Here is a 26,334-nt window from a genome sequence, read left to right as displayed (position 1 = left end):
CACTCTAGAAAGAGCAGGAAGCCCATCTCTAGGCAGTGGGGTTGCAAATGTGGCTCAGCCTCTAACGAGCATGACTCTGAGACAGCCTGGATGGGTCTCTGTCTGCAAAAGGAGGAGTTAGATGGAAAGGAAGTTAACTTGCTGGTGAACGCAGACTTCCAGGCTGGAACACATGGTTTAGGCCTAAATGCATGGAACACGATTGCTCCTGTGAGCAGCAAGTTTCCCTTCCCCAGCCAGCAAGAGCAAAACTATTACTGTCTTCTGATTGGTGACTTCAGTACCCTGCCTACGTAGCGACAGAGAGACGACTCTGCCTTGGAAAAAAAAAAAAAATCCCCCACATCATGGTTTGGCCAGAGAATGAAGCCAGCCTGGGTGTGGTCACCCAGCAGATGCTCATGGGAAGAAGTCACTGAGAAATGACAGCATGTCTGTGGGAGGGGTAGCAGGAGCCCTAAGCCAGGAGTTGGACTGGGGTCCATATGCCTCCTCACCGTCATCTAGCTGTGTGTCCCTGCCTGTGTTCCTCTCTGAGCTGGAAACAAGTCCGATCAGACACCTCAATGCTCCTTTCAATTAAACAATCAGAGATGTAGTTAACCTTCTCACCCCTCCCTCTCTGGCTCCCTCTGCCAGCCTGTTTTGAGGGTAATTCTGAAAATTAGGAACTAAAAAGGCTGCCTCCTCCTCTTCCTTCTCCTTCCTCCTCCTCTGCCTCCTTCCTTCTCCTCCTTTTCTTTGTACTGGTGCTTGAACTCAAGACCTGGTACTAACCCTTAGCTTTTATGTTCAAGGCTGGTACTCTTAAAACTTGAACCACAGCTCTACTTCCAGCTTTTTGGTGGTTAATTGGAGATAAGAATCTCACAGACTTTTCTACCCAGGCTGATTTGAAACCATGATCCTCAGCTATCGGCTTCCTGAGTAGCTAGGATTACAGGGATGAGCCACCCATGCTTGCTTGGCTAGTGTTGGTGTTGTTCTTTTTTATTTTTCTTTTGTGCCAGTAGTGGGGCTTGAACTCGTGGCCTGGGCTCTCTCTGAATTGTTTTGCTCAAAGCTAGTGTTCCACCACTTGCCTCACAGCACCATTTCTGTTTTTGTTTTGGGGTTTGTTGTTTTGTTTTGTTTTGCAGGAGGGGGAGAGGCTTGGTGGTTAATTAGAGGTAAAAGCCACATGGACTTTTCCTATCTGAGCTGGCTTCAAATCAAGATCCTCAGATCTCAGCCTCTTAAATAACTAGGATTATAGATATGAGCCACCAGTGCCTGGCTAATGGTCTATATATTTTTTTAAATATCATCTCAGATAGGAAATGATGTGAGAACAGGAGAGCAGAAGATAGTATTTTAATTTTTAAAAACTGGTTATTTACTTTGAAACACGGTCTCCATATATAGACCAGGCTGTCCTCAAACTCTATATATTCCTGCCTCAGCTTCTAGAAGGGCCACCACATCTGGTTTAAGAAATGATCTTTACTTCTAAAGGAAGATCGCTGTCTGTAGATACAGGTACAAGGTATTGAAGAGTCAGAACAATGTTGCAATCATTCAGGGATACACTGTAGCATTATTCACAGCAGATATTGTTGCATCCAGAAATACTGTTACACTTAGGGTACATTGTCTCATTCATTCAGAGCATACATTATCGCATTTGAAGATATAGTGTTACATCCAGGATGTACTGTTGCATTCATTCAGTACACACATTACTGCATTCATTCAGAACACACATTGTTGAACTAATTCAAGTTAATACTAATTTTATGAGAAACAAGGTGTACATTGCTTTCTTTATACAGTTTCCAGAAGTCTTCTGAACAAAGAAATAGAACAGGGAGTGAAAATTTAAGAACTGTGCCCAAGTTAAGCACAGTTAGAAAGTAGCTGAAATTCAAAATTATCCTATCTTCCTCCAAGGCTGAACTGCCTCTCTGAGGTATTTCCCTATAGAAACTGAGAGTAGTATGTGACAGGAGATGGGAACCCGGCCTAGCTGACCTCCTGGAAGAGGGTGGAAAGCTCAGCAGAGTCCTGAGGCTCTTCAGCTATGGCAACCTTCGCTATTGGGTTTTGAGTCCTTCAAAACTCAACCAGGTGTTGTGTGGTGCCAGTGGCTCATGTCTGTAATCCTAACTACTTTGGAGGCTAAAATAATATCTCAGTACAAAGCCAACCCAGTCCATGAGACTCATCTCCAATTAAACACACACACACACACACACACACACACACACACATGCATATAGAAGCAGAGCTGTGACTCAAGTGGTAGAGCACCAGCCTTGAGCAAAAGAAAAGCTCAGGGACAGCACATGGGTTCAAGCCCCAGGACTGGCACAAAACAAAGCTAAACAAAACAAAGGAACTTTGACCAGGTGGAGGGACAGCCTGCATCCTGGGGACTGGCAGGCAGATGGGGTGAGACCTTTTCTTCACCTATCAACAGCTAACAGAATACACCACATTCACAGTTCTTGCCTTCTCTACTGACCATGTCAGGGGGCTGGGGACTGTCCTCACCTCATGTGTGGGAGAACAGGACCCACCCAGTCCTCTTCTGACCTCTGGGAACTGAACAGCCGCTTTTTTGGGGGGTGGGGGAGGTCTGGTCATGGGGCCTGAACTCTGGGCCTGGGCTTTGTCCCTTAGCTCTTCAGCTCAAGGCTAGCACTCTACCACTTACTTGAGCCACAGCGCCACTTCCGGCTTTTTTCTTTTTGCTTATGTGGCGCTGAGGAATCGAACCCAGGGCCTCAGGCATGCAAGGCAAGCGCTCTACCACTGAGCCACCTTCCCAGCCCTGAGCAGCCGCTTTCTTTACCATGAGAATGTCTTACTCCTTATCCTCTCTTGCACATGGTCTCAGACACAGTCTAATAAAAGTTTTCCAGGCAAGACCTTGGAAGCCAGCTGGGGCCTCTTACTGTCCATCCATAAAAAGAAGCAACACATTGCACAGCCAAGTTGAGAAGCATCCTCGCAGGACAGGAAGGAGTATATCAAGACAACCTTGTTTTAATAGAAAAAGTAAATGAGACTGCACTTGGCTGGTCCTAACACAGAGAGAAGAATGCTATAAACTCCGCTTTACTTTTTTTGTGGGAACAAATATTTACCAGGTTCCTGATGTGTTAGACACTGCGGCAGGCGCAAATCCACTTATTCCTAACGGTGTTAGGCACAGAGGAAAGGAAGGCTCGGCAAAAATGAAGGGACTTGCTGAAACCCAAACTTGCCACCTCCACCTCTTCCTCCTCCATGTGCTCATGACCACGTGCCTTCCTCTTGTGAGGAACACAGGTAGATTTAGAACCCCAGAGGATGAGAAGATGTGGGCCGCGGTGCCTGGCTATGCTGTGAGATGGGCAGTGATGAACTTCCTTCCACTGCCTCTCCCCCTCCAGTGTAGACTTTGCTTCCAGGCCCTCCCCCTGGGCATCTCCTGCCATCACCTCCACAGCATTCTGCACTTTCTTGCTTGAGCGTGTGTGTCAGTACTGAGGCTGGAATTTGGAGCCTCACAGTCTTCCTTGGCTTTCTTTTTTCTTCTCAAGGCTAGTGCTCTAACACTTCAGCCACACTTCCACTTTGAGCATTTTGCTGGTTAACTGAAGAGTCTCTTGGATTTGTCTGCCTGGACCGGCTTCGAACCATGACCCTTAGATCTCAGCATCCTGAGTAGCTAGGATTGCAGGTACGACTCACCAGCACCTCCTTTCTTGGCTTCTGTTTCCCTCACCTATGAAAAGGGATTCCTATTATTAGTAGTAGTACAACCAGGCAGGGCAAGGCCAGTTAGAGAAGACTTGGGGCACTGGTGAGAGGGCTGGGGAGATAACGTGAACGAACGTGTGATTCCTCAGCTGACTAGCCCTGGAGGGCTTCATCCCTCCAGTTGCAGCCCTGCTTCTCTGGCTTTTGTCCCAGCTCCCAATCTAGGCTGAAGGTGAGCATCCTTACCCCACCCTCCAGAGACATCATAAGCCTAGGACCAGAGAGAGAGAGTGCAGGAGGATTTCTGGGAGGCCCAGGACAAAGTGTAGAATGGGTCAAGACTTGAGTGTGACCCCCCCTCACCCCTGTGTTTTCCTCCCTAGCAGACCCAGCACTGGGGGTGCACAGCAGGGATGTGCATGCTCCTCCACCTCTGCAGGGCATGTCTCCTGCTGAGGTCCCTGGAGTGGAAGGACTTCTATTCCCTCTGGCCCCTCTTCTTTCTCAAGGGATTGCGAACAGGTTTTATCCAGGGCCACATGCAATGTCATTTGTTCCAATGCCTCTTAAGGCACCCTATTCCCCTGAGCTGGAGTCCCACTTCCCTGGCTTGGTGGCTAGCTGAGTTCTGGGGAGGCTATTGTCAAGATTGAGAGCAGAGAAAGATACACTGCCAAAGGCCAAGGGAAAGGCAGGCAGCGTGACAGAAAGATGCCAAAACAGGCAATGAAATCAGACAAGCAGCAATCACACCAGTAGGCGACCATCTTAAAGACCCCACCTAGACAGCCCGGTGGTTGATATGGTGGTCTGGTAGCTTCGCCTTGACCCAACCGCACAACAGGGGGAAGAAAGGAATGAGGAAAGGACGGAAGGGAGAAGACAGAAGGGGCGGCAAGAAGAATGAAAAGAGCAGGGAGCTGGTAGGAGGAGACAGACAGGCGGACTGAGAAGAGAGGGACCGAGAAGGGAGAAGGCCTGGTGGCGGATTCTTGCCCAAGTGTTAGGGATTCTCTCCTACACAGAATCAATCCTGCATGGCGCGCCTCCCGCGGTGGCGCCGTCCCCGGAGCGCCCCAAAACCCCTCGCCGTCCCTCCCGAGCCAGAGCTGGGGCTCTGCCCCGCCAGCGCTCCTCTCCGGCCGAGCAGCCCCCGCGGCTCACCCCAAACGTGGGGAGGGAGAGAAGGAGGGCGGGCGCGGGAGGAGGGAGGGGAGAAGGAGGGGCTGCGGTAGGAAGCAGCCATGTGGTTCCAGCTCATTTTTTTCTCTTTCTCCACTCGTATTTCTTTCCAAACAGGGAAAAGTGTTCCACAAAGCGGTAGCGCCTTCAGCCTCGCCTTTTCCTCGTGGACCCGGACCCAGCTCCCGTCTGGGTGTGAGCCGGTGGGCTAGGCACTAGGAGCCCTCCGTGGCCGGAACAAGGGGCGCGGGGACCCCTGCACGGGGCGCGGGGGGCGCCCAGCGCGGAGCTGGCTCCCGCGCCCGCACATGGCTGCGGTCCCCAGCGCGCACCCCGAGGCACCGCGCCCAGCTCGCCAAAGGTCCGCCGGCGGCGCCGAACCGCCCCGCAGCCAGGCAGCGCGGAGCGGGGAAGTGCCCCGCGGCCGGGGACCAGCATGTCCCCCTTCCTCCTCCTCTGGCTAGGTGAGTGCTCGGGGACGGTGGGAGTTTGCGCGGCCCCCGGGCAGCCCGCGGTCTAGCGTCCCGGGGAGGAGTGTCGTGGGGCCGATTGTCCCTGCCGCCCCGCAGGGTGCCAACCTCCCGGTCCCCGCCACCCAGCCTTGGAGAAGCGCATCTGGGAGCCGAGGACCGCCCAGTCGGCCATCAACGATGTCTCACACATCTGGGCCCTGCAGCCGGCCGGGGGTGGGGGCGTTTCCCGGGCGAGTTTGGCAGGGACCTGCTTGGCCCTGGCGTGGAGGTGCGCGCCGGGCAGGGCTGGCTCCCGGGAGTGTGTGCGGTAAACTGGAGCGCTGGAGGAGGAAGGGCTCCTCCAGGAATTTCTGCCCAGGTTCCTGCGGGTGGGGAGCTTTTTGTTTCAAATGGGAGCCTCGGAACGGTCAGATTGGAAACAGATGTGTTGGAGGGGGGTGGAGGGGGGTGGAGAGGGGTGGAGGGGGGGTGGAAGGGGGGGAGACAGGGCCGAGAGGGAAAGAAAGGGGATAAAAGGGTAGAGCAAAAGGCGCCTGGGGAAGGCGCCCGGGCAGAAAGGGACATTGGGAAGGAAAGAATGGGAAAGAGAGGGAAGGAGAGAGAATGGAGGAGAATGGGAGGGAGTGTGGAGAGCCAAAGGAGGGAGGCTGAGAAAGAAAGGGTGAAGCCAACAGAACAAATGGAGCAGAGGAGGCAAAGAAAAACGGCAGCCACTACTTCCCACTGGAGACAGGAGGGGCCCCGCTGGCAGTCTCCTCCACACCAAGCCTGTGTCTGGGGCCCCCAGCCCTAATGCACCGGCCGGGGCACCTGGACTGGACACCGGCATGCTTATAGGAGAGTTAGAGCAGGAATGTGTGAGATCCGCAGAAAGAGGAGGGAGACAGAGAGTCTCTGAGGGCCAGGGCAGGAAGGCAGGGGAAAGAGTTGAACAAAAGTTGCATGGAACCAAGGGCGGTACCCACCTAGAAAGAGAAGGCGCAGTGATCTAGAGTTCAGAGGATGCCAGGGCTAGCCAGCTGTGGGGACAGTGAGCAGCACTACCCAGGACGTGGGGCCACAGGACTTGAAAGGACGAGGCAGGTAAGCTGGGATGGCTTACTCACTGTGAGGGCTTCATTCTGAGCTCTCAAGCAAGAAAACTAGATGGCTCTCCAGGCTCTTCTGTTCTGGAGGGAGGCCGATGCCCCAAGTCTGTGAACAAAAGGAAATGGTTCTAAAGAGTGCCCTTTGGGGTACTCTGAGAGCCCTGTCTTTTGGAAGCCTTACAAACCCACTAACACGCTTGTGTAGGGCCCCCTCTGGCCGGTAACCACCCAAGCTAGAAGAAAGGAAGAGGTGGCCTTACCTAAGTTATTGCTCAAGAGGAGGAGGCAGGGAGGGGGAGGGAGGGGTGTTCTCTGAGCTCTTCAAGATACTGGCCAAGTACTGCAATCCTTGTATGCACGTATGGCCTAGCTGGACGACACATGTGTTTTCCTTACAGGCCTCCTCTGCTAAGCTACCAATGACCAGATGTGCAGGAGAATCGAATTTCACACTGGCCTATTCAAAACAGCCTCTATAAAATCCTTAACATACTGAGCATTTTGTGTACGGTACTTTGCTAGTGCCTTTATTTCACACCAACCCGGCTCACTACCTGTTATGAGAAACTCGGGGTGGACAGAGGTCAGATAACTTGCTCAAGGCCATAGCTTACAAGCAGCAGGGATGGGATCTGACTGGAGGTTGAGTAGCGCTCTCAGTGAAAGGTGAAAATGGCTCTGGCCTCCAGAGTCAGTTGAAATCAGTTATGGCCCTAGATGTGAGCATCGGTGGTCATCTAATGGAGCGATGGGTTAAAAGGTCATGGATTCATTGTTTTTCTTTGTTGAGTGCCTACTATGTGTAGTCATTCTTTTGGGGAGAACATAATTTGCGAGGTGGAATCTTGTAGAACATCATAAGAGCTACTCCCTTGATTTCTTCCTGGCTCTCTTTGTAAGTACTCAGATGGCCTGCGATTCTGTATAATTGGCTTCTCATCTCTCATACACATCTAGGACTCTATTGGGCATTCTCAGACATGTGACATCCCAGCTCTACATTGATTAAACTATACAAGTAAGAGAGCATCAGAGGGAATCAAGACTAAGGGAACTCCTCTCCAAATGACATCCTGCAGGGGTCAGGAGCCCACCAGGAGAAGAATGCTGCAGGCTACGCTAAGCCCCTATTTACAAAGTGCTTTTGAGCTATAGTGTACTTTGGGCTGCCTTAGCAAAGCCACTTGTGGCAAATGATTATTAACCCAGAAAAGCCAACCCACTAATATGAAGAAAGCATTGCTACTCCATCCTGTGGTTCTCTGGGCCAAGGAATATCATTAAGATGCAGCAAATGATGAGAGCTCCCTGTCCAGGAAGTTCAGTATCCGAAATTCTTACCCCAAGATTTATACAAAGTGTACAAATGGATCCTAAAATCATATACTGTCCTTTAAAGAGGGGGGAGTTCTTGAACTGCATCTAATTCTGATTGAACAGGGTGGGAGGAGGCTTGGGAGGGCCAAGAGGGTTCCTAGGATGAACAAAGATGGCCACCTTCTGGACCTGCCAACAAGTGACATGAATGCCTACCTGGTATGAGGGAGGATAAAGGGGAGCCAGCCCCTCCTTTGACCATTTCCCTGCTCCTGTCTTTGCTGTTTAGTGTTTCATTCTTCCACCATAGCATCTCCTGGACTTTGTAATAGCTGCTGTATTCATGACTTGCCTGACCTCTAGCCTCTGTCCTACACATTGCTATCTGATGGGACAAAGGAGCTTGGGCTTGGGATTTTACATGCAAGACCTCTGGGTTGTGGTTCTGCGTGCCTGTAAAATGGAGGACAGGATGGGTGCATCTTGAATTCAAGGCTTCTGTAATTTTATGGTCTTTCCCAACTCTTCCAAAAATGTTTGGTAATCCTTATTGCTAAACTCTTCGTTCTGAGATGGAGGAGCTTGGTTTCCCAGAATACGATCTTGTGAAGGTCTGCTGCAGAAGTCTATTTGTTCTGCAGGATAATGACAGATGGCAGTAGCCTCCCATGTCTTCCCTCATCAGCCCACCTTGAGGATATGGTCCTGATAATGATAGCACTGGCAAGCTCATGCCTCTTCTCATCCTAGTCCTGTTTTGTGCTGAGCTGGGCACTATACATACCAGTGTAATTTCAGGAGTGTAGCTAATGATAATGAACTAGACACACTTTTTAGAGCTAAAGATGGTCAGAACTAGGGAAAAGCTAAGAGTCTACCTAAATCACTGTTCGTTAGCATTTTGAGTTTCATATCTCCCCCTTTCCCCAGAGAATCTGATGACAATTACAAAACCACTTCTTGGAAGACACACATGCATCTCCGATTCTGTTAGTCATTTCTAGGGGCTTGTTGACCTGGTACTCTTCCTTGGAACTCAAGGCCATCCTTGATCTAAATCTACCTCTTCTTTCTAAGATTCTTAACTTAATTTTGCATTTCTATTATTATATTTCTATTATATATTAATTGTGGAGGTTTCATTGTGATATTTCTATTATTTCTATTATTACATTTCTATTATATATTAATTATATTGAGGTTTCATTGTGATATAATGTGCTGTGATCATAATTGTCCCCTCTATACTCTTATTCTCCCTGCTACCTCCCCTCCTCTACATTTTTTGTTGTTGCAATTTTAATCTACTCATTCTTTTAAGAAGAAGAGAAAACAAAACTGAGAGTCTTGGTTAAGACTACACCATACAGTTTAATAGAAGGACCAAGACCAGGACCCTAACTTCATGCTGTATCCTGTCATACATTCTTAAAATAGAAAAATATCTTTCCTTCCCTCCTTTTCAGCTCATGTAGTTAAAGCTTTACAGTCATAGTTGCCTTCTAATGCTTCAGTTAAATGAGCTAAATGCTGAATAATTGGCATGGTTTTTATGTTGGGAAATTGCTTGAAAAATAGGGCAAATGTCGTAACATTTCAATTTAGCCATCATAACTGGAAATCCCAGAGACATTCTAAAGTGTCATGTTTGATGGCTGATGTATTAAGAGAAAAGGAATCTATGCTCCAAAGAAGTAGTTGTGTGCATACAAGGAACAACCTAGAAATGGATGGTTCTAATCCCTTCATAAATTTTGCCGTGTTATTCCAGGCAAATCATACCACTCTGACCCTTTGTAAAATGAGATATAATACTGAGGTTATTGCTGTGTTTTCTTATATCACTAACATACTCTAAGGTTTTTTAGGGGGTAGGGGATGGTTGTGGGGTTTGAACTACCCTGAGCTCTTTTTCTCAGAGTAGTGTTCTACCACTTTGAGTCACAGCACCACTTCCAAGTTTTTAAGTGGCTAATTGGAGATGAGTTTCATGGGAATTTTCTGCCTTGGCTGGCTTTGAATCATGATCCTCAGATCTCAGCCTCCTGAGTAGCTAGAATTACAAGCATGAGCCACCAGCTTTTCTGAAATTTTGGATTCTAAGAATTTGCTAGCTGGTGAAGATACAGTTGTGATCAGGAACACTAATTATTAATATAGCAAGCCTTATTAATGTTTTCAGGCACTGTCCATTTGTAGCATATGATTATATGAAGAGGCAGATTTTTTTTGTTTGGGTCGGTCGTGGGGCTTGAACTCTGGGCCTGGGCGCTGTCCCTCAGCTCTTCAGCTCAAGGTGAGTGCTCTATCACTTGAGCTACAGTGCCACTTCCTGTAGCATATGATTATAAACCCAGAAAACCCAAGCCACTAATATGGAGAGCATTGCTACTCCATCCTGGAAGTGTCCTGTGGTTCTGTGGGCCAAGGAATATCACTAAAATGTAGGAAATGATGACAGCTCCCTGTCCAGGAAGTTCAGTGACTGAAATTCTTACCCCAAAGATGTCATACGAAACAGTTAACTGTAAAAGAACCCCAGAAGCCAAGTGTGCTGGGGTTTGTTTGTAATTCCAGCATTGGGGTGGGAAGGCAGGAGTATTGTGAGTTCCAGGTTGGCCTGGGCTGCACAGCAAGGCTTGGACTCCAAAAAATATAAAACCAAACAAAAACAAAAACCTCCAGGAAACATGGACACTCAAGAGAGACTCTGGAGAAGGGTTTATTGTGTAAGTGTTACACATTTTCTTCTGTGTAAAAAATAAAGCCATCATTTACACCCAGAAATGGACTTCTTGCTGGATTTGAATTTGTGGTTGTGCTTTGAAACATGAATTGTGTATTATTAGCTCATCTGTACCCCAAGAGAGAATTATATTCACAGGAATGGTATCATTGGTAGAGTTAATTTCAAACATTTGTACAAACGTCAGCAGTTTACAAAATATATTCACACACCTTATATACTCCTCATCATGCGCTGAGAATAGATGTCATTATTACTGTATTTTACAAGTAAGTAGACTATGGCTCAACAAGTAAGATGAGCTTAAGAGTATGCCCCCTTACAGCAGGGGTATAGCTCAGAGAATAGAGCAAGCGCAAGGCCTTGAGTACAAACCACAGTAAAATAATAACAACAACAATAATAATACCCTGTTAGGAAACAGATGAGCTAGGACACCAACCTGGAACTCCTGGTTCCCAAGACCATGTGCTTCCCATTTACCAGGACTCAATGTTCTACCAGTAGGAGGTCCTGCTGAAGCCCAGGCTTCGTTGAAGATGCCAACTCGTAAATCCCCAAGTGGAAAATTCTGTTGGAACATTTATCAACCACCCCACTGCCCCTGCTCTGGTCAAATGGTTATTGGATTGATGATTACTGTTTATAAGCAACCTGGTACACATATCACACATACATGTCAGTTCCTCCTAACTAGTTAAAGGCCTCTTGCTGTCCTGGGGGAAGGGGGGAGAGGATGTAGAAATCTTCATTAGCACATGGTCCTGGGCTCTGGTGCATAGTGTGGGGACTTGCAGGTTGATTTTTTTTTTTAGTTAAACCTATGTTTTCATCAGTACTGAGTTTCTTGTTTTCTAAAGAAGAAATGCAGATTGTACTTTCCCTCTACTCTCCTCTTGCCCCCCCCCCCCAAAAAAAAAGAGTTCTGGTTATCTGAGCTTTCCAATTGTCTGGATTCTAGAAAAAAAATGAACATTTGTTTCCTTTAGCATCCCATAGACGTCACAATGGGAAGAATGCTGAAGTCAACTCTTTATACTGTGAGTAACCATCAGCTGGATCCCTGCGTGGGTCGTCTCTGCCACAGTCTGGTGGTAATAAGTCTAAAATGTCTCTGTCTCGGGAGAAGGCAAGGAGAATTCTGTTTCTTTTAGGCCTCTTTCTTCTAATTAGAGGAGAAAATGGGCAACTATCTCCAGAATGGTTACCTAGTTGGTGTGGAGGATGGGAAGCTTTTCTAAAGAGGTAAAACAGGGGATCTGGAGCTGTCACAAAAGCCATGGAGAAGGAGGATGGGAGCAGGAAGTGGAGGAAGAGAGAAAGGGTGGAGGTAAAAGAGGAGGATGGAGAATCAGGGAAGAGGAGAGGAGGAGAAGGAAAGGAAGATGGAGGTTAGAGAGTAAAGTAGGAAGAAGAGGATAGAGGATAGAGTAAGAAGTAGCAGAGAATGAAAAGCTAAACTAAACTGACCTGGATCTACAGAGCAGCCCCTCAGCTCATTCTGCTGAAGGATGGCATCTTTTCTTTTCTTTTTTTTTTCAGTAACCATCTAGCACTTACATCTATAGCACTACTTTCCTTCTTCATTCACATTTTCTCTCACAGAACAATGATGAAGGGATGAGCTCAGGTCCTAAGTGAGGCTCTGAGATTCCAGGTCAATCACAGTTTACCCAAGAACTCACCACAGGGGGAAACACAAACAAGGAGTTGCACACAGAGGGGGAGTGATCTGGAGGAAAGTACCAGGGTTTCTGGGGTTCCAGGGAGGAAACAGCATAATCACGTTATCTGGGAGATGGTCTTCAGGGATTGGGTCTGATTTGCGTGTGTCCCTCACAGCACTTGCATTAGCGAGGGTCACGTTAAGTAAGTGGCTGATGGGGCAATGGGTGTCTATGTCCTCATTGGAAAGGATGGATTCATCAGTGTGTGTCCTTGGCGCTCTGCCAGGTGCTTCCTAGCCGGATTGCATCTCCCAGTGTCCTTGCCTGTGGAAAGTTATGGTCTCATTCTTCATCACAACCTGCCAGCCATGTAGTGACCTCTATTGCCTCATCCCTCATGGGATGATAAAAAAGGAAGAGAAAGCATTGTATCAGGGAATCTGGATCTCTTAATTAATAATGGTGGTCTTTGTGTAGTATTCCTCTACAAGGAAATCTAATAGGATGAAAAGGGATTTTTGTTGTTGTTGTTCCAGAAGAAATCCATACTATGGAACAGAGACTCGGTTCCTGACATTCTTATTTCTTTTCTAGGTTGGTGGGGAGAGGGAGGAAATATCAAATCCCTGAGAGGGAAATTGTTTTGTGACTTCATTGTTTAAATTTAGGCTTGAGTTTGTGGAGATTGTTCAGACTTGGAGCGATAGGCCTTCTAACCCAACCTCTGTCACTTCTCATTACTTCCAATGACAGTTCCAATTATTTCCAATCACTCTTCAAGGGAAAAGCAGGGGGAGGCACATAAGGCTTCCTCACAGACCATCCATGGAATAACCACTATAAGATCCCGGCCCCTGGGGTCCTGGGGCCCTGGCTTGAAGCCTGGCAGGGGCACTTGATAATTGCAAGACCTTGGGGAAATTACTTCACCTCCTGAACTTGAGTTTTCTCAGCAGTTGTTGTTGCTAATGACAATGTCATAGAGGATTTTTTTCCGAAAAATTAAATGAAGTAATGCATATAAAGGGTTTTAGCCCCCTACTTGGTACCTAACAAGCAGTTAATGGATGCCAGTCATTGCTAGGAGACTCTTCTGCTAGCCTGCTTGAAGTCAGCTGACACCAGGCCATCGGCGTCAGCTTCCAGGGCCACAGCTGTTCCTATATCCTACAGGCAAGTCCTTTATGTCCTTTGGGGAATAGCTCTCTGCTCCAGAACCCCACAAGGTTCAAAGACCTGCCTGTGCCCCTTCTGTCTGCAATTGCCCCGAGAGAGTAACTTTTTGTGTTGTATACCCCTGGGCAAGAGTTGCCCTTCTATACTGCCTACCATACTGTCTGCAGGTCACTGAAGCAGTATCACAGCATGTACATCATCTGTTCCCAGCCTCTATTTACGTGCTCCTTAGTGCCTGTGCCAATTTGGATAGCCACAGCTTGGGAAGATAATTGGTTCCTTTCAATAAGGTTTTATTGAGCAACTACTTTCACTAGTGCTAGGTATTTCTTATATCCATACAATGATCTATGAGGTCGGTGTTATCCCTATTTACAGAAAAGTGGGGTGTAAGAAGTCAGTTATCTGTCTTTTATTATACAGGCAGAGTGTGGCATAGGGCAGGTTTGAGCCAAGTTTGCCTTTTGCTTCAGCCCTCATCGCGGGAGGCTGGAATGTAGTGGTAGCATAGCTAACATATATGCAGTCATGAGCCACATAACAATGCCGTGCTTTTAGAATTACATCGCTGGGCAATTTCAACCCTGTGCCAACACAAATGAGGCAGCAGTAAGTACAACGGCATCAGGAGACCCATTTCTATGGGACCAATGTTGTGCACTTCGCCCGCTGTGGACTGAGTTGTTGCATGGTGCCTGGCTCATGGACATACAGACAGGAGCCGCTGTGGGCCTGCCCCCCGCCCCCATGGAGCGCCACATTTATGTCTATGTTCTCAGAAGTCAGTTCCATCCAAAATTAGACTCTGGAGAGTCCGACACCCAAATCCAAGATGTGTTGAATTACATTTCCTTTTTTAAGTTTGGGAGGAAAGGAAAACCTCAGAGTGAGGGTTTTTTTCCACTGACCTGAGCAACAAAGTGGGACTTTTCTTCCTACAAAGGAGTATTAAGCTAGTGTCCCAGACTGCTGCAGGCCTAGCATTCCCACTCAGAATGCCCTCTGGGACTGTGCAGGTGGAGTGGGGGGGTCCCCATCTGCCTCTACCCCACTGCAGCCAGTAGCCAGCTAGAGCAGCCTCTGCCTTGCTTCCAAGGCTAGAAAGGAGGCCACCTCTCTACAGACACCTACCCTGCTTCACCAAATCTCACACCCCATTCCTGGAGCCCTGCAGTGTCCCAGGCCCCGAGGAATCCTTGTGACTCCTGCGCCCTCCCCCGTCCCCCCCCCCCATGATGCTACCATAGCCTGACATGACCTTCCTCCTGCTCCTTCCCACTCCAGTGCCTAATGGCTGCTTCAAGGATGGGGAAGGGAAGGGAGATGGAATGAATGAAGCTCACCTGGGCCATATCTTTCTGTCCTCCACCCTGGAAGGTGTGGGCCTTTGGCCCTTGGCTCTGGGTCCCACAGCGTACTCATGGCGACGCTGACCCTGTTGATCTTTTGTTCCCCTTGCCCCTCGCCTGGCCTCCTCACCACAGACTCCAACCCCCCATCCTCCAGTGTAGCTTCATCTGCAGAGGTCTCTGTGGCTTTAGGGGCACACAGTTCTGGACCCTGATGCACCTCAGTCCACCTTTCCAGTGCCAGGTCACACTGTGGCAGCGGTCAGCATTCCCCACCTTTACTCTGTGGCCACAGGCTCGGAAATACCAAGCTTATACGTTAGACACACAGAAATGAATGAATGAGAGAAAAAATGAACACATCTTATAAGCTTCCTTTGCCTACAAAGAATTTCAGTTCAGTAATCTCAACTTTAAGCTATCTTTAATGGGAAATTCTTTTTCATCAAAAAGGCTCAAAAGAGGAAATGGTAATGGAGGTTCAGAAGAGAAGATAGGGACAGGGGAGGGCTTTATAGCAGGCTTTCAGATTTCCCTAGATAGCATAAACTCCAATGCATCCTCAGGGAAGAGTCAGAGCTGTTGGAAGCGTTGGAGCAGGGTGCGGACAAATGGAAGGACACAGGGAACTCACCTATCCGGTCACAGAGAGTCTGTAGTAAGTCAGCTCTTTCAGACTTTGGTGATTTGCTTCCATTTAATAATTGTCAGGGCACTTGGCTGCTTCTTCCAACATTACCCTGAACTTTCGCCTCCTTAGTGGACAAGGCCGACCCAGCAGCACTGACTGGCTCCTGTTCTGGCCCTCTTAGTTCCCCTGGGGTGAGTGGCAGAAACGCTGACCATGAGCTCTTAGCCAGATCCCAGTCTCTCCCCAGAGCACGGAGGCTCCTGCCCTGTTCCTTCTTTTTCTCTTCTGCCTTGGTGGAGTTGCCTTGCTTAGCACTACCATGCCAGGGTCTCATGGAAACAGAGCAAGTGGACAAAACACACATCAGCCCAAGATCACAGAAGGTTTTTTTGGGGGGGATGTCTTTAAAATATGTGTATGTACACATGCTAGTTCAGTTCATCGTAACAGCCACATTACAAAGCAGGCCAGCTTCTGTTCTGCAGATAGGGATGGGTGAGGTTAAGTCATCTTCCCAATGTAACACAATCAGTTCAACTAGAAGCTAGGTCTTTTTTTACTTTTGGTCTTCTGACCCCCAAACCATGGCTTGTCCATCTGTTCCACATGACCACAAGCCCCATGGTGAGTGGCGGCTGCATCCCCTGTGCACGGAAGCTCCCTGCACAGCCTCCTGTCATACACTGGCTCCTGTCACCTTAGATCACCAATTGGGTATTTGGGGGAGCTTCCTTTGAAAGACAGCCTCCAGCTGACAGGGCTGCTATCCACACGGGAAGACTTGAGACACGTTTAACAGGCACAGTACCAACCAGCCCACATTGGCCATGATCGAGCCATTTCTCAAGAAGTAGGATCAGTGTAGAAATGGAGACTGCCTTGAGAAAGCTCTTTGGCTGGTCACCCAGTGGCATCTCAGTACTCAAGAGAGTGGTTCTCAGCCCCCACCCCCAACCCCCACAGGCAGACCCCACCCCAAGTCTCCCAAACCAGAATCTGCATTTTAACATGATTCCTATAAAGATTCCTATACAGGTGAAAAATCAAAACAAAGTGATGCTCATGTAAGCGAGGGCTTGCAGCACTTTTGCTAGAGTGAGAGGGTCACTCCTAAAATCTGAGCTGGGAACCAATTTGCTACGACAAAAGACTTAGATCAAACAGGAGGGGGAAAAAAAGGGAAAGATGGGCTGGGAAGGTGGCTCAGTGGTAGAGCGCTTGCCTTGCATGCCTGAGGCCCTGGGTTCGATTCCTCAGCACCACATAAGAAAAAAGAAAAAAGCCGGAAGTGGCGCTGTGGCTCAAGTGGTAGAGTGCTAGCCTTGAGCTGAAGAACTGAGGGACAATGCCCAGGCCCAGAGTTCAGGCCCCACGACCGGACCCAAAAAAGAAAAAAAAAGGGGGGGGGAGAGAGCAGGGGAAGTCCCAGCTCTCCCTCACCCCTTCACATTCAACCCAGTTGGAGCCAGAGGCTGAAGACAGCCTTGTATTTGTGAGTGTGAAGTGAGCTGTGCCCTACCAAGTTGGCTTCAATTCCTCCAGCGAACATCCCCATGAAAAGGATGATAATCTCTAATGGGGATGCCATTCCCTGGGTCTCTGATGAGGTTTCCTGAATCCCCTGGCTTTTCCCCCTGGTCTGGACAGAAGCCACAATATCACAACCAACCATAGACGAGCCAGAATGTGTGCGCCAGGAGAGCATCAGAGTGTTCCTGGGAGAAGAGGGCTCAGCGATGGGAAATAAAAACATGGAGGATAAAGCATGCTCAGGTGCCATCCTTAGGGTTACCAATTCATGGAGTAATGAGGCCATCAAAGAACGATTCCAAACTACAAGGGTTTCTCCTCATCACAAGAACCCATCCTTGCTTTGCAACCAAACTCTCAAAGATGACCAAGCCTGTCCTTCCCAGGCTTACATGTAAACAGAAGTAACTGAATCAGGAAGTGGCGCTGTGGCTCAAGTGGTAGAGCACTAGCCTTGAGCTGAAGAGCTGAGGGACAGCGCCCAGGCCCAGAGTTCAGGCCCCACAACCGGACCCAAAAAAAAACAAAAGAAGTAACTGCATCAGAGCTGTAGGTGGGGAGAAGGTTGGCTAACACTCATTTAAGCTTCAACCACTTCTTTCTAAGCCTTGGCTTCACTGAGAGTAAACATGGGTCAAAGCAGCTGTTCAAGACTTTTAAATGGATGCAGGATATTGTCCTCTCTTGTCCATTTTTCTGTCTGTCTGTCTCTATCTCTCTTGCACACTATCTAATTTCTATCTACCAGGTGTTAAAATAACAGGCACCAAGCAAAGTAGGAAAATACATTTGTATTTCTAGGATTGTAGAGTAGCTTTGCACTAAAAGAAGCATAACCCACATTTGTCAACTTTCCCTCTGTTCCAAGTCACATGCCCAGTGGGGAGCAGGAAAGAAGGTCAGCCCAGGGGAGGAAATGACAGGCAGGTCTGGAAGAGATGGATGTGTTCGTCCACGTAGTTAGAGCTGTTTCAGAACAAGCTGATATCGGCTGTGGTATGAATACCTCCTTAACTCAGGCTGTCCCTTATCTCCTAAGAAGAGGAAATGGCTGTGACCTTTCTTCCCTGGTTCTCAAACCGTGTAGTGATAGGTAGATCTTATAAGGAAATGATTTCAATGAAGGGGCAAACCCTTGTGTTTGGTTCTGTGAGGGGGAGTGGGATTTCGAGCCACACACAAAGCTATAACCACTCCTCATAGTCTGTTTGGGAGATCAGATTGAGCAAGGAAAAAAGAAATTGGTGTACAATGTGAAACAGGATGAAATTCAACACACAAATTGCGTGAAGGGGCAATAAGGAAGTGGAAGTTTGGGGAAAGACTGGTCAGTAAGATGAAAACTTCAGCTAACAGTACAGCTATTACAATATAGCACACATTTGTAGTTTATGGACCGTTCGGCAAGAAGTGATGGTGGGCGTTTGCTAGGGATGTGACTTGTCCTTCAAGGGGTCATACGCTTGGAATTTGGTCCCCAAAGTGGAAATGTCTAGATCCTTCCATGGATGCTGCTTTGGAAGGGATAAAGGATAAAGGTAGTTTTCTGGGGATTTGGTTTAGCCCTGGTTCCTGGCTTCCTGTCCTACTGTCCTCTGTCTCCTGCGTGTGTTCCAGCTGTAATGCCTCCTGCCATGAAGTTTCCACAAGAGACCCACTGAGGAAGTCACACCATCTTAGACATTTAGATTTATTTACTTATAACAACTTGATTTGCTTTGTATATTATCTGATCTTTTTCTTTGCCATTCCTGGGGCTTGAACTCAGGGCCTGGGCACTCTCCCTGAGTCTCTTTGTGCTCAAGGCTAGCACTCTACTACTTGAGCCTCAGACCCACTTCTTGGAGATAAGAGTCTCACTGAGACTTTTCTGCCTGGGCTGGCTTCTAACCATGATCCTCAGATCTCAGCCTCCTGAGTAGCTAGGATTACAGGTGTGAGCCACTGGCACCTGGCCCAATCTTTTTTTTTTTTTTTTTTTAATAACAGTGAAACACTGACTAAGACAGTGGGAACTCACATCTGAGTCTTCTCTATTCAAGTAGGAGAAGTTGGAAGGAAGAATTAGTAAGAACTTTTCTGTGCTATAGGTGGGCAGCTGAGATGCAGAACAATGACTTGTTCTTTGCACTACAGATGTGTGCAATGATGTTCTTACTACTACTGAGGTTGGAACCAGAGCCCATCCCCTCCCCACCACACACCGCCAGCCTCCCTTCTGATTTGCTCTACCCTCAAAGATTTATTTCCCTTCACAAAAAAAGAGCCCAGCCATCCTCCAACATTCAGCTCTGCTCAGACCTCTGCTCCTGACAGTCATTTCTGCCTCAGGGTCTTTGCACTTGGCTCCCCGTTTCCCTCTGCTCCCCTGCTCCCCCTGGAATGTTCTTTCTCCAGATCACTGCAAGCCTGGCGTCCTGCCTTCTAGGTTTCAGGGCAAATATTGCCTCACTAAGACCTTTCCTGAACTCTCTCCCATCTCACCAGAACTTCTGCCTGGTTAGACATTCTCCAGTCACGTCACTGTTACATTTTCTCCCTACCATTTACACACTCTTGAATATCTTTTGTTATCCTCCATTGTGTACCTTACTATGCTCTGTAACAAACTACTAGAGGCTGGTGGCTTATAAACAACTGAAGTTTCCTTCTCACAGTTGTAAAGGCTAAGAAGTACAAGACATGGCAGATGTGTGTGTGTGTGTAAGAGCCCTCTTATGGGTGATGACTGGCTGCTGTCTTGTATTCTCACATGGTGAGAATGCTAGAGGACTTCCTAGGGTCTCCTTTATCAGGACACTGTACCTCAAGACCTCAAGACCTAGCAAAAGGCCCTGCCTACACACTGTGGCATTGAAGGCTAACACATGATGAACATTAGTAGGAGGGGGAATGCTATAAAGATTCAGTCTATAGCAGTGTGCTTGACTGTTGTGTTTCTATGGGGGGTTGGAGGCATGGCTCGGTTGGTAGAGCACTAGCCATATGAGAGCCTGATCTATCATCTATGTAATCTCTTCTGTATCCTCCGTCTTGGAGCAGTGCGTGAAACAAATGTGTCCCATAAACATGTGCTCTTGTCTACATGGCAGCATAGCTACCCATAAATTTTAGAAATGAAGTCATTAAATGAGTCTTTAAGTATGAAGCTCTTAGTATTTATGACTCCACTTCATTCTTATGACAAATCTATCAAGGGGGTAATAGCAGGAACCCATCTGACAGAGGATGCTACATAAGTTTAGTATTTGAGAAAATATATAAGTAGTAAATAATGAAGCTGTATAAGAATCTAGGCAGTCTAACTTCAGAGCTAATGGCATAACCTAGTAAGGAGATTTGTTTGGTTCCTGAGTCTGATGGCTGGTACACAAAAACAGCCTATCAGCAGTGTGCTGGAGTCATGATGTGGTGAAATAGGAAGGGGCTGGGCAGTGTGCGACAAGGAAGCAAGAGAGAGTCAGGGGAGGTGTCAGCTCACTCTTCAAAGATCCATGAGAACACACACTCACAGGAGAAACATTAATCCTGATCCCAGACCAGCCTCCTCCCTCCCAGCCCCATCTCTTAAGGTCTCACCTTCCAGACACCAAGCCACATAGAGAGTGAGCTCCCAGTACATGAACCTTTAGGGTTCAAATTGCAACCAAACCATAGCACTACTCACGACATCTAAGGCGGTATGTCTCAGAATTTTGACATTCAGCTAGGGATCTTGTTCTGACAGCAAGCTCTGATTTAGTTAAGTTTGAGGTGGTCTAAGATACTGCAGTCCTGATAAGTTTCCAGCCAATGTTACTGGTCCATGGAGGACACTTCTCAGGAGAGAAGCAGGGAGGGGAAGAAGGAAGAAAGGAAGGCAGGGAGGTGGGCAGGCTCAAAGAGGTTAGGTGTGTTTCCTTAAATTACATGGCTATTTAATGGCGGAGCTGGAGCACTAGACCTAGGTACTGGTGGCTCCCAGCCCTAAGCTTACAAAACACCTCAGGAAGCCCCAGGCTTTAAAGCAACCCTACCTCCCAAGACAGCTCACAGAAACATAATCCCCTGGATGAGGGATTGCAAACGGCCCCCCGATACTGCGCTACACCCCTGGTGATCATCCCTGGACTTGGTTTTCTCTGGGCTTCCCATTAGAGCTCATGTCAGTTCTTGTTTTAGAGACAAGAATAGTTCCCCCAGAATTTGTGAACCTCCTCCTAACACTCAGCTACTCCACATGAGGTCTCCAGGGCACCCTTGCCACTCTGCTGCATGCAAAACAAAGTGGAATTATCTCAGGTCTATCAAGTTCCCATTCATTGCAGCAGGGTTGGCATTCTAGCACTTATTATACTGAGTGTCATCCCATTTGTACAGCCCTCATTATTTCCCTGCTCTCCTGTTCTTTCTGACACAGGAGATTAAGCACAGACATGCTCAAAACTTTTACAAATCCTGTCTCCCACCCAACAGAAATCACTCTCAGGGAGATGTCCATTTGAGCAAACAACAGGAGCTCAATACTTGCAGAATCCTTTCTGACAGCTTTCACGATGAAAAATGACTTTTCTGCTCTGAGCAGGGGGAAATCTCCTTCCTAGAAATGACCCCTTCATGAAGATTACTAACACCATGATTGCCTTTCAAAATAAAAGCCCTCTCATTTACAAAGAGTTTTGAAATGTTTGTCTGAGGCAGGCCTTGTGCTGGACACCTTTATAGGTTTGCAACCTTGTGATACAAGCACACCTTGAAGTTTGTGTACCAACCCCGATTTCCCAAATAGAAACTGAGGCTCAGAGTGGGTTAAGCGACTTCTTACATCATAGCGATACATCTTCCTGCTACCCCAAAGCCCCTTACATAGCCAAAGACAGTCCTTCCATGTATATCTCCCCCCTTGCTCCGCTCTTCTGTCTCCTTTAAACCTCTCTCCCTGGTTATCACAGTTGAAGTGCTAACTGTCACTAATTAAGGTCATGTTACTTGCCAGGCACCCAGTACAGAGACTGAGTTAATCTTCATAACAATTTTGAAATCACTGCATTTTATAGAGGGACAGACGGCTGAAACTCAGAGAAGTGATTTTTCCCATGGCACTCAATGAGTGAGTGAACTGAACCCGGGTCTCTGTGACTGAGCGGAGAATGTGCTAGGGAGAAGGGATGGGACAAAGACAGCGGGAACCAAGCAGAGCTGATGCAGGCTTAGATGCTCCCAGCTGACTCTGTCACGCTGGCACATCTGGTCTCCTCTATGGAGTCACTTAGCACCAGTGAGGGCGCTTCTCTGGAGCCCGTTTATGCAGGCCACTCCTCTAGGGGAAGGCATGATACCGACTGGAAACACTTGTAGCAAAACAGGCTATCAAGGTCATCTGAATGCATGTTTCAAGTATACAGCTGGCTAAGTTTGGATGTATGCATACACCCAGGTAACCATTGCTACATTCAAGCTATTTTAACTATATTATATAGGTCTCAAATTCATGACAACCCTAGGAATGAATCTTCGAGGTTCTAATTTTCACAGAGGGGATAAAAGGACTCAGGAAGAATGAGAAACGGCTACCTTTGATCCTGGCAAGCCTTGGAGCAGTGTAGGCTAAGTGCTGCTGTAGCCCAGGCTCCACACACCCTGTCAGCCCCACATCCAGACTTCCTTACTACTCTAGCCTTTCGACTGTTTTCATCTCGAGGCTGAAGACGACATTTCCAGACCTGTTGGGCTTCTCTGGAGTCACAGGAAGCCTCCGTCTAAGTTTAAGGATACATTTACCCCTAAAGTTCTTGGGGCTGAAAAGTTAAGGAAAATGCAGTCCACTGAGGCTGTCTCCTCCAGGGAGATTCAGCAAAGATAAAATGAACTATTACGGCTTCCCAGAAGATGCCAAGAAGATATATATTTACCATCCACTCCTTTTCCTTCACCCTGCACCCCAAACACCCAAAGTCCCACAAGTACATGATTTCAAGGGAAGGACCCAGAATCCAAAGATCAGGCCTTGCTTTGTGGCAGCCTAACTGCCGCTTTTACCGTCTGAGTTCCTTCCTTCCTCTCCGTCCAATCCATCGCTGTCTACTGTAAGCTCCCATAAACTTTCCATTACACCAACGTTTCAAGCACACACAGCTTTTTTTGCCCTCTCACACCCTAAGTTCTCTGAAGACATGATGATGATTGGATTTCTCTTGACATCCTCTGCAGTGTCTAACTCTTAGTACTTAGCCAAGACTTGCTGAACAAATGAATGACCCACTTATCCTCAACCTCAAGGAAGGGCTCCAGCTGAGTACAACACGTCCCAGTGTCAGTCTCTGGGAGCATGAGTGTGTCACACACAACAGGGGCAGTCCACACACATCTTACAGAGCAAGGGAGATGCTCTTTTATGTATGGTCTTTTATGTATACTTAACTCTGGTTATCACAGTTGAAGTGCTAACCGTCACTAATTAAGGTCATGTTATTTGCCAGGCACCCAATACAGAGACTGAGTTAATCTTTATAACAATTTTGAAATCACTGCATTTTAGAGAGGGACAGACTGCTGAAACTCAGAGAGTGGGGCTTGGGTCAACAGGCTGGGCTGCATCTGGGGGAGATACTCTTCCACCCTGGTCCCATCTGGTGCTAATGGGCCAGGAGAGAGCAGACACCTGGTGTGGGAGGGGACAGTTCCCAGGGTCAGGCACTGGGATCTCAGCTGCCAGGGTCTTATTGGCTCCATCTGAATCTTAGGAGGAAGCCTCCAGGGTAGGGCCTATAGACCCATCTGTTTCTTATGAAAGCAGGTAAAAAAGGAACACATGGTAATGGTTGCTTAATACATTCTAAAAGGAATCTGTGCCTCAGACAAAATTTGACCTCAAGTTAGGCATGCCTCGGTTAGTGTTTCTCTGACTTAAATTTCAGGGACCAGTAAAATTTCAAAAATCAATTCAGGCATAAAATCAGAGACCCTTTATTAAAACTATTGCTGATTATCGCCTTAAACGATAATATAAACTAGCATCTTGATAGGAAATTGATTCATAAAAAGAAATGGAGCCAGGCACCCGTGGCTCACACCGTAATCCTCATTACTCAGAAGGTTGAGATCTGAGGATTATGGTTTGAAGCCAGCCTGGGCAGAAAAAAGTCCCATGAGATGCTTATCTCCAGTTAATCACTCCAAAACTGCATGTGGCACAGTGGCTCAAAGTGGTAGATTGTTAGCCTTTAACAAAAGAGCACAGGCCCTGAGTTCAAGCCCTATACTTGACAAAAAATAAATGGCATTTTAACAACCACAAAAGACTGTTCTCACTTTATAACAGCTAATTAACATTTACTGAATGCCAACTATACACTGTTCTAAGTGATTTACTGATATCTCATTTTACACACATCTACACTGTATGGTCGATTTTTTTCCTTACTTCCCTGTGAAGCTATAAACATTTCACAATAGGCCAGTGGCAGGATTATACCTTAATGTTAGGGAATCACTAAGATGTGACTTCTTGAAGTAGCTCATAGCTATAGGAGCCAAAACATCAGGAACCTTAATTTTTCCACATAATGCAGAGGCAAGGATGTGACCCTTCAGAGTAAGCTCTTTTATGCTTTCTCTGGATTCGAATGACAAACACATTTCTTTGATGCACAGAACCCACCAAGTTCTGTTCACAGTTGACATGGAGACACATAAGCTTCTGTTGACAAATGCAATACCCCAAGAAAAGTCTCAATCCAACCAAAGCTAAAATGTCTTCCATTACATTTTTGAAGCATGGAAAATGAAGGGAAAACCACTACTTTTCCAACAGAGAGCCCATTCTCCTCTTTCCCTGCCTGAAGTTCAAAAGCCTAACCTTTCACTATCATGTTTCACAATGAACACAAATCAGATAGCTTACGCCAAGGAAGAAAAAAAATGGTAGGTAGAATAACAAAGTATGAATTGAGTAACCTTCAAACAACTATTTTTTTAAAATCCTAAATGCTTTCTAATTTCCAGATTAAAGGAACCTCATAGAGCCTTAAATAGAGACTATAAAGAGCTCTGGGTTGCTGCCTCTCTCTAGACAGGCCTTCACAAGATGGATAAACCTGTGAGGTCATCCATTGCAAAAAGTGTCCCCAGAGACCAGACACATCTTCCAAAGGAGGCAAGAGGCGGCAAGTGGGAGGCTCTGCGATTTATTTTTTCAGTGCTTACCAAAACAGCTCAAGGAGATCCAATGTCATGGATGTGAAATATTTCAGAAGATAGTGCTGTAGTATACAGACGGACATGGAGCCAAATTCAATCCAGATGATCTTTGCTACTGTGATCCCTTCCTGCTCATCACTTTGATTCCTTGCATGGAAAAGATGGAATCAAGTGGCATTGCCTATTATATATACTATGCAACAACAACAAAAATTAAAACTACTTCCTAAAAACATGATAGGACGTGTTGGTTGTAGTAGGTCATGTTGGTTGTAGTAGGGCAAATAGTGGGAAGAGCATGCAGTGTGGGACCATGTCCTGGCCTCCAACTCAGGTGAGATGGTGAAGGCTCATACATGCTCCTAAGCCTGGAATTTTAATAATAGGCTGGAGGAATGGGGAGCTGTAGGTGACATCACTACTTATCAGCTCTGTGACCTTAGGCAAGTGTAGGCACTTGCTTCAGTTTCTTTATGTATAAAGCAAAGATACCAATTCCTATTTTACAAAGGAGGAAGGTGAGGCTCTTCGTCGTAGAAGTTAAGAAACGTGACCAAATTATAAACTACCACATGCCAACTCTCCCAGCTGAGAGAATGTGCATTAAAATGTTCACCAATGAGCAGGCACCGTGAAGTCATTCCCCTGTGGTTATTATGCACAGACCACTATCTGGCATGTACGAACCGAGGAGTGTCAGCTCACATCTAACATGTGCCTATGAATGCATGCACGTAAGACTGCTTTACAAGTACCAGCAACTTTATGATCTGACTAACGTAAGAATACATTAGGAAGAACATGCTAGAATCAGGGACTCTCCCCAAAAGGCTGGGCTCTCTGCGACTCCAGGCATGAAGCAGCTGAAAGTCGTGGACAATTGCACGTACTCTAAGACCAGCCCTGAGGCTTGAGTTGACTGGTTCCCAGTGGACTTGTGGCTCATTCAGGGATAATGATCCTATCTACCATCCTGTGTCAGAATTGAACTCTTTCAGGAGGATAAAACAAACTGTTAATTATCCTGGCAAAGTATGAGAAACAAGAATTTGGACTTTGAGGAATTAATAGAGCAAAGGGTGGAGCTCCTGGTCTAGATCCAAGGGTAAATGGTAAGACAACTCCTGTACTGCAGATGCCATGCAGAGAGGAACAGATGATGGCCCTTACAAAACCTTCCTTCAGGGATGCTAAGACATGTTAATAGGAAACAAGCAGTGCAAGACTTTTTTTAAAAAAGAGTCTAAATACCTGCTTCACCAATTTTAAAA

The 26,334-nt window shown here is 47.0% G+C and overlaps 1 protein-coding gene across 1 annotated transcript in view; it reads left to right on the top strand.

Moving 5' to 3' along the window:
- The first annotated feature begins 5,111 nt into the window (after positions 1-5,111).
- LOC138824443 (CXADR-like membrane protein) overlaps positions 5,112-26,334 on the top strand; it is a 74,192-nt gene continuing 52,969 nt past the window's right edge. The window contains exon 1 of the mRNA XM_070018303.1: positions 5,112-5,372. Coding sequence (XP_069874404.1) covers positions 5,345-5,372 — 28 coding nt within the window. The 5' untranslated portion in view covers positions 5,112-5,344. The remainder of the gene's footprint in view (positions 5,373-26,334) is intronic.

The sequence above is a fragment of the Dipodomys merriami genome, unplaced genomic scaffold, assembly GCF_024711535.1.
Source record: "Dipodomys merriami isolate MVZ:Mamm:240054 unplaced genomic scaffold, mDipMer1.0.p SCAF_129, whole genome shotgun sequence".
NCBI lineage: Eukaryota > Metazoa > Chordata > Mammalia > Rodentia > Heteromyidae > Dipodomys > Dipodomys merriami.
This window is presented reverse-complemented; position numbering and strand designations above follow the sequence as displayed.